The 9,155-nt window shown below is 37.4% G+C and overlaps 1 protein-coding gene across 3 annotated transcripts in view; it reads right to left on the minus strand.

Annotated features, from left to right (window-relative positions):
• LOC102597269 (DNA mismatch repair protein MLH3) overlaps positions 1–8,848 on the minus strand; it is a 31,562-nt gene extending 22,714 nt beyond the window's left edge. Inside the window, exons 1-6 of one of the 3 annotated variants that reach the window (XM_015305189.1) lie at positions 7,661–8,848; positions 7,280–7,570; positions 7,049–7,190; positions 6,880–6,974; positions 5,974–6,102; positions 4,786–4,837 (exon numbers count right to left, since the gene is read on the minus strand). Coding sequence is in view for 2 of the 3 variants with exons in the window: in XM_015305186.1 (XP_015160672.1) it covers positions 4,786–4,837; positions 6,880–6,897 (70 nt within the window). In the remaining variant the exon portion in view is untranslated. The remainder of the gene's footprint in view (positions 1–4,785; positions 4,838–5,973; positions 6,103–6,879; positions 6,975–7,048; positions 7,191–7,279; positions 7,571–7,660) is intronic. The other 2 variants (XM_015305186.1, XM_015305183.1) reach the window with 2 other exon arrangements.
• Positions 8,849–9,155: the final 307 nt, after the last annotated feature.

The following is a 9,155-nucleotide window of genomic DNA, read 5'->3' on the forward strand; positions in this document are numbered from 1 at the left end:
AAAAAAAAAGGGGCTTGGAGCCTTTTTTTCACTTAAAAAACGTCTTCAGCATTTTTTCAAAAAAATAAGTTCAAATGGGATTCGAACCCGCAACCTCAACCTTCTAAAGCTGCCCTCCTACCATGGCACCACAAGCCTATTTTGTTCTGTGGGTGGCACACTTTATATTTATATAAATATAATGTATATATACCGATGTATATATAGAGTTTCCGTCGAAGTTCGGGGGTGGTGTGGCACCCCCACTGCCCTTCATAGGTCCGCCCCTGCTCAGAATAGAATAACTAGCATGAGAATAAGTGCTTGTCATGCTTTGTTTTCCACATTTACACAGGCATATATCCTTCAAAGGGAGGAATGTGAATGTCAAAGAGAATAAGCTATAAAGTGTAGTAAAAGGTTTGAGAAAGCAGGTGAGCAACTAGTCCTGTATTAACAACTATAATCATTACTACAATACCTTTCCCTTCTAAGACTGATCTGCAAATTGGTTTACATGTACTTTCACATTTTGAATATATAATATGACAAGACAAGTATCAGAGAACGTTACAGCAAGAAGTGTGACAGATATTGGCTTCTTGTGAAGCAGATATAAGTTCCTGTTTTAACCAAAACATATAACTTCATGCTCAGAGTTAGGTTTAACTTTGATGAATTGTTGAAAATTTTAGTGCAATGGAATTTCTGGTAAATGGAAATTATTTCAAGTTCCATAGACTGGTTGTGTGATCAAAATCTAAACAAAGATCGTAACTTACCTGGTAAATGATCTTGAAGCTTGAGAATGGAAGTTGCAGATCCAACCCCAGTTTTGAATTTGGTCAGCATAGTTGTGTAGTAATTGGTAATCAATTTCAGGCATGAACTGCAAAAGCATGGTCAAAGCACTCAAGGACAAATTACCAGGCATGAATAACACATCATGAACAGTCTTAATATTGTTATTTCCTGCTGCCTTTCTTGTAGACTCACTTGTGGCAAAAAATTTCTTTTTCCTTGGTAAAATGGAGGAGCAATGGCTTCTTCTACTCAACTTCTTCCTTAAGTTTATCTGTTTTACCTCAATTTCCAGCATCAATCCATTTATGCTAGTACCCATCCACCCTAGAGGAGAGCATAGCTCGTGGTATCAAATAATTCTAAAGATTTTATTCACCATGAGAATGCATGTCTCAAATCATCTCCATCATAATAGAATTCAGAAGGACCTGAACCAAAAACATCCCATGGATCATGTCGCACTATACTGGCTATATCTTTTCTAGAAAGAGCATTAAAATTTTGACCAAACCTTTTTACCAAAAAAAAGAAATTGAGATCAAACTTAGTAGGATTTGGAAACAAGCAGTCCTCCTTTTCCAAATTATTATGGCAGAGACCAAGAGACTATGTTACATGTTTCCAAAATTATACGTGAAAACAACTTCGTGTTCAACAGAAGTTTCAATCTCATTTTCAGCTATGTAAGGATTAATATCTTGAAACCTGGTCCCGAGCAAAGGATCTGATGGCAGAGGAGACCATTATGGACAAAAATGGAAGGTCAGAACCATAACTTTTAGTCTGCTAAACAAAATCCATAAGATGATCATCTTCATCCAGAATGTCCTTGGTTAATGAAAAAAATTCCTCTGAATCCCCTGACAAAAAATTTGACCTCTGCGATGTGTATCTCTGAATTTTGCACCAGAAGAAGTTCTCAAAATATATTTTCTTGCTTCTAGGAGACGTTTAATTTAAGACCTGGTTAACATCATTAGCTACTTCAAAATTCAACACTATTATCATCTTCAAGGCGATTCTATTTAGTTCTGTAGTTACTATTTTCAAACTTAATATCTTCATCACTATCAAAAGATGATCCATCATGGATCAGGCTTCTGTGCAAAGAACAACTCCACAAAAATGGTTTCCTTCTCTCATGCATCACATTTGAACTGTCATCAAGTTCAAGAGAACTCCCTAAATGACTCATCATACCATCCTGAAACTGACAGGCAGTCTTATCTTATTTATAATTGGATCTAGCTGAAGCACTGAATTTGTTGTCCAGGAAATCATCTTCTGCAGGTAAAACTTTAGATGAAAGGGGTTGCAAAGATTTCTGGATTTCCAGTTCACACCGATTGTGCAATGAGCAAGAGAGCCGTCAATTGATCGATTGATGGAAAAGATATTGCCCCTTCTGCATTTTGGGCTTGGGACTTCCATGTTGGAGGTCTCAAGTTCGAAACCTCTTGCCAGCGAAAGCAAGGGGTTTGCCTTCTGGGTCAAGCTCGTCACACCAGGCTTGCCTAGTGCGGGTTACCTCTCCTATGTGGTTTGCGAGCTACTGCATAGGAGCGGGGGTTTTACCCTGTGCGCACCCAAAGGGTAGCGGCTGCGGGTTTCCCTTGTCATAAAAAAAAAACATATTGCCCCTTCTGCATAGTAAAGGGATAAATTTGACCCTTCCCTTTTTTCTTTAACAAATTGAGGCTCAGATTTGTGTTATGATAAGGTCAGAGAGAAGCCAACCACGCCATGGCTGCAACACACGATTGCATGTGTGAGTTATGCGTGTTGGGTAATCTCAATGCCTGAATTTTGTTAGCCCAGAAATCATCACTGCCTCTTTAATAATTGTCATAGTCATGTTGTTGTTGTTGTTGTAGTATAGTTGTGTGTATTGCCTTATGAGCATACGTTTAAGGGTGCAAAAATGCAAAGAAACCCAGAAACTCAAGTGTACTCTCTCTGTCTCTTTCTTTTTTAAGGGCTGTTGGTTTATTTAAACAAAATCGAGAATCATAGGCAAAGCATAGAGAGAAGGACAACTACCCTTGATAGAAATCCCATATTCTCTGCCGCCTCATTCTTGCCTTTTTTAGGTTAACCTAACAAAAGGGAATGCACAAGACTTCAAGCGTCTTTTGGCCAATTCACAACTATTAACTACTAGTTTTAAAACTATGAAAGAGACACGCCACCTGTGCATTTTAGATTTCACCACCATCATATACCCGACTGCCTACCGGAACTTCATACGCTACCGACGCAACTTAGAGTACTCCACTAGATTGTTGTTTTTACTGTCTCGGTGGCGATGTCCGATCAAAACCCTAAATCCTAAATCAATTTTCCCTCCAGTCTATCTGCTCTTCCCATTATCTTGGTATTCTTCCATCCATTAGAAATGAAACAAGGAAAATTCAAGAACTTGTTGGCTTACATGCATTCTTTTTAAGCGAAAAAATCAAGAACTTGTTGGCTTTTTTTTTTTTTTTTTTTGATAACCAAGAAATCCGTCTGTGACCCGCCCTTTGGACCAATCACAGCCTTCTAAACTCGGTGGATAATGGGCCCGCCCCTCTACCCTTCTCCACTTAAAGACCGGGCTTCGCTTTGCATGGTGTGGGGATTGAACTTGTTGGCTTTTTGAAGTTACATTCCCTAAATGACTCATCATCCCATCCTAAACCTGACAGGCAGTCTGATTTGTAACTGGATCTAGTTGAAGTACTGAATTTGTTGTCCATGAAATCATCTTCAGTAGGTAAAACATTAGATGAAAGGGGTTGTGAAGAGTTTCAGTATTTCCAGTTCACACAAACTGCAATGAGCAAGAAAGCCATCAAATACAATATTCCTCATAAAGAGGCTTATCAGTCTTAGCAAACACATTTATAATATGAAATACAATATTCCTATCAGTAAAACAAATATGGATGACATGCCCTTGTTAACATTGGCCTGTTTGGTTTTGCAACCAAACGAAGTCAGACACGTGGTTTTGCATTGTTCTCCCATAACAAAGGGAGATAATTTTGTTCTCCAAGAACAAATGTGATGTAAGGACCTTGCCGGGTCAGAGGGTCCTTTTTAATACTTTGAATCTCTATAGGATTAGTAATAAATAATGATAATTGGCCAGTTTAACTTACTAATTTCACCCATATTAAAGTTCCAAAAATTGATGAGGCATTTTGAATATTTTATTTTATTTTTACAGAAAACAACCCAAACCAATTCTCACAAAACAAACACTAACACAAACTCAATTCTACAAAATAAATCACTACAAAAAATCTCACCTTAAATTCCACAGAGGTCTTTGAAGGCTCCAAAGTAAAATCATATAAAGATCTTGGACAATTTAGGTTCAACAGAAACAGTGGATATATATTTGAGATCTACTTCGCTTCTCAATGTCAGAAGCACTGTCAAAACTCATAGCTGTGTAATTAAGCAATTTATGTATTGGTCCTTTGGAAACAAATCTTGAATTGATATTTGCATTACGGAGGTCAACGAAAACAAAAACACCGTAAAAACAGGCTTCTGATATAGAAAATGCTAACCAAATATTGGTCTTCCGTTTTTCTTTGGTCAGGAAAATATATAGAAATAAGTGGATACAGAAATATTGAAGGACCTACAAATTGAACAGTGGTTGTTAGGGAAACAGAGTGTAGAAAAGATAACTTATCACATCTCTTATTCATTTGGGCCTGTATACCTTCACTGTGCAAACATCAGGACCGAAAATGTAGCCTGAGTGCTTTAATGAACCATCATAGTTGTAGGCAAAAGAAATTATGTACAGCAGCATCACTACATAGAAAAGATGATGTCAGTCCAACATTTTGCAAAAAGATTACCATATTTTTCTCCCATCAGAACCAGTCCATCTCGTGAAACACCAGATCCTTCAAGAGAAACTACAACTTCAGATGATGAGATAAATAATAAATTGAGCATATCAAAATTGATTAGATCAATGTCAAAGAAACTTAAACTTACCATTGTCATCCACCTTAACATAGCAGGTCCCAATGTCTATAGCAACAGATACCTGGTGGAAACTGGGTTAGGTTCAAACTAGGAGTACACTACTTATAAGAATAACAAACATAAAAAGAACAGCCCTATAGGGCAGTAAATCTCATGGCAAAAAGAAATAAGCTATTATATATTCATTTGGGAATTTTTTTTTATAATACTAGACTGGAACATCATACTAAGAGGAGAAAATGTATATCAATTTTCATATAAAACATATGCCATACGTTTAGAATGATGAGCATACGTTTAAGGGTGCAAAAATGGAAAGAAATCCAGAAACTCAAGTGTACTCTCTCTCTCTTTCTTTTTAAAGGGGTGTTGGTTTGTTTTAAAAAATGGAGAATCATAGGCAAAGCATAGAGAAAAGGGCAACCACCCTTGATAGAAATCCCATATTCTCTGCTGCCTCATTCTTGCCGTTTTTAGGCTAACCTAACAAAAGGGAATCTACAAGACTTCAAGTGTCTTTCGGCCAATTCACAAGTATTAACTACTAGTTTGAAGACTATAGAAGAGACACACCACCTACGCATTTTACAGTTTCTCGATTTTAGTTCGCAGAGACTGCGATGAGCAAGAGAGCCATCAATTGATCGACTTGAACTTTTGATCTGACAGAGGAATCTGGATTCGGGATCATGCTTTTCAGAGCACTTCCCCACAGAATATTCTGAGAAGATCGAATCTCTCTCCTGACAGTGCACTCTCCAATCAGTTTCTTTGGCTGCGGGGAAGGAAGTAAAAGTGTTGATTTGCAACTCTGGTATATCTGAAAAGAGGAGCAGGGAATGGGATAGCAATAGATGACGAGGACACTTCAATAACTAAATCCTTACCTAGGTTTTCCAAAAGTAGCTTAAGAAAAAAGAAAGAGATAAAACTACACGATGGCATAACACCACTAACCAACCTTCCACAATTAGTTCCCCCCCAACCAACCCCCACCCCCTACTTTTAGGGAGGTACGTGGGGAGCTACAGCCTACAGGGAAGGGAATGTGGAGTGGACAAAGCCACAAGTACAAATAACATCAAATACATTGACTCCTTAGTGATGTTGCATAAAAATGTCAAAGTGCAATTGCACACTAACAAATGAAAAGATATTGCAGTCGTTAATAATATGGAATTCCTCTCTTAAACATACAATCAAATGCAGTTCCAACACAGATATTTCCTAAAATGCAATTTGGAAAACACAATGAAGTCTGCATCAACTCCTCAACAATGAGAGAACATTTTGAAGGTAACAATGCATCTCCAAACATAATTGCACCTACGAAAATAAATAAAATAAATAGAATGGCAACATCAGGAATCAATCCATCAATTATGCTTCACCCCCAAAATTAGTTGGCCTGCTATATCGATCCTCATTCCTCAGTATCTGTTCCACTCTATCCATATCAAAACAATCATTTTCTTGTGAAATATGTGCTTAAATCTTGTTGGCTAGTAGAGTATTTCCTAAAACGTGAATAATGTCATCAATACGGGTGCTGGAATTTGGCTAAAAAATTCAAAAATATAAAATAGAACTATAGAGATATTTTAAATTTTGAAAGATCTTCTAACTCGTTTTCCCCAAGACCCCAACTTCTTCTTTCAAGCTCTCTCGTTGTTCCCCTAAAAAAACAAAAAGAAAGGCATTCAAGGCCTTAATTCCACCAACACTCCGTACAGATCATTGCTACTGTCTACCAGAAGTCAAACACAGCCGCTTGAACTCTTAGTTTCTCTCCATTAGGCATAAAACATGAAGCAACAAATATTGACGTAGAGAAAAAAGCTAAAAAGGAGACAAAACGAATATAATATTGAATGTAAGTCATTTCCCATGTCTTAAATCTATTTTGTCTTTTCCTTTTTTGAAATCTCAATTTTCCCACAAATTTGTCCATGGACTCAGGTCAAAGTATCCAATGTGGGTTGAGCAAATCCCACACGTATCCCGCACGCGTCTTGTGTCGACACGGGTGCAGCAGCAACAACGAAGAGTCCATGCAACTTACGCTCTTATTCAGATCAGGAACAAATGGAAGGAACGGTTTACCTTCTTTTTACTCCCCATCACATGTACTTGTGCACTCCCCTTGAGCTTGTAATTTGCTATTCCAGATGTTAACAAGTTTCATTTTCACACTTGGCCTGGGGAGAGAAACATCAGATCATCTGAGTTACTAACATATTTTTATTCAGATAATATAAGAAAAATACCTTACCCTCCCAAGAAATTTGATAACATTACATTTCATCAAAGAATACACAATCAGCACAACTTGGGGTGGAAGATTGATCACATTGGTGGGATGACAGCTGTGGAAGCTCCAGAAAGCTTCGGCAGTCTCCTTACTGCTCTAATTTCTGCATGATCAAAAAGAACATTAATTAGTTGCACACATTTTCTGTCATTGTTGATTATTAACACAAACAAGCACTCAAGGAAAAATTACCTGGTATGAGTGGCACATCATGAACAGTCTTGTATTGTTATTTCATCCAGCCTTTCTGAAGACTCACTCGTGGCAAGGAACTTCTTCTTGCCTTGGTAAAAGGGAGGAGCTGAATGACATCTTCTACTTTTCTTCTTCCATAAACTCATCTGTTTTACCTCAATTTCCAGCACCAATCCATTTATGCGAGTCCCCATGCACCCAAGAGGAGAGCATAGCTTTTGGTATCAAATAATTCTTCAGATTTTCATGTCTACAGTCATCAAATCTAAGGTACAAACACTTCCCATCCTGTAAACAATGGCAAAAACAAAGACCAAGTTAGTAGTTTTTTACCTATCCTAATGGATACTAACAGTCATATCTCAAAAGAACTTTAACCTTCAAAACCTTGCGATATCCATTTGGCATCCCATGAGTTTTAGTAACAATTCCCAACAAAGAAATGTCAGAAATAGAGCTCAGAGCCTCTCATTTAAAGCCAAAACTTTGTGGGAAAGCATGCAATACTCTACTAACTAACAAGATTTAATTTAATTTTGGGAAAGCATGCAATAACAAGGAAATAGTTCAAAGTCAGAAGAAACACCATGAAATGGAAATTTAATTCAAAAACCTCATAGACCAACCTGAGGTGCCGTGCCAAGCAACAATTTTTCAGCTCAAGAAAAAATAAGTTTTATTGAACTTCAATAGAAGACAAAACCTCCACATCCTCAAGGTTGATAAAACGTAGCAAAGAGAGTAATCAGAATAAGAAAAGAGGAAGCTGACGTGTAATTTCACAAAAAGGGTGGTTTGGTGGAAGGGGAAAGGAAACAGAACTTTGCCAAGCCATAACACGAATCAGCTCAAAAGCTTTGAAATCTGTCATGGCTGCAAGCATCGGTTAAGCCTTATGAGAAAGAGAAGACACACCATGAAATGGAACTTTCTCCTAAATCTCATACACCCACCTGAGGTGCCATGCCAAACAACACAGTTTTCAACTCGAGAAAAAACATGTAAAATTGCTTTTTTGAGTTATACCAGCAAGAGTAATAAGAACAAGAGAAGTAGAAGGTCGTGTAGTTTCACCAAAAGGGTGATTTAGAGACAAAGTAAATTGAACTTTGTGGTGCCAAAACAAGATAAGCTCAAAAGCTGTGAAACCCAGCATGGCTGCAAGCATCAGTTTGCCTATGAGACAGAGAAGAAGGGCCATAAAATGGAACTTTTCCCAAAATCTCATAGACCCACCAGAAGAGCCACGCCAAGCAATAGTTCAATAGCTCTACAAGCAACATGTTTGATTGAACATCAACAGATGAAAACATCCAAATCTTCATTATGTATAAAATGGAGTAGAGTGAGTAATAAGAATAAGAAAAGAGGGAGTGCATGTGTAATATCACGAGAAAGGTGGTTCGGTGAGGAGTGGGAAAGAAACTGCACTTTGCCAAGTAAAAACATGAAGCAGATCAAAAGCATGGAAATCCGCCGTGGCTGTAAACAACAGTTAGCCTTATGAGACAAAGAAGAAACTTCATGACATGGAAATATAATTCAAAAATCTTATAGACCCACCTAAGGTGTTGTAATGTGGCTTTTTTGTTTGATGAAAGAAAGTTATTTTATCTTTCTTTTGTGAAGGATTTGGAAGCCACTAATGTGGAAATTTGGTAGCCATATTTGTCAAGATTTGGCAACTATATTTGTCAAAGATTTGGAAGCCACCATAGTTGATATATTCACATTGAGATGTTGAATATTTTGCATCTTCCAAAGACATCATCCATGACATCAACAAGCCTATTTTTTTCTCTATAAATAGGGAGCTTAGACATTAGTTGAAACACACCTTGAAGCATATGAAAATATTTCATTGTTTTCTTTC

This window comes from Solanum tuberosum, unplaced genomic scaffold (assembly GCF_000226075.1).
Source record: "Solanum tuberosum cultivar DM 1-3 516 R44 unplaced genomic scaffold, SolTub_3.0 scf00020, whole genome shotgun sequence".
Taxonomy (NCBI): Eukaryota; Viridiplantae; Streptophyta; class Magnoliopsida; order Solanales; family Solanaceae; genus Solanum; species Solanum tuberosum.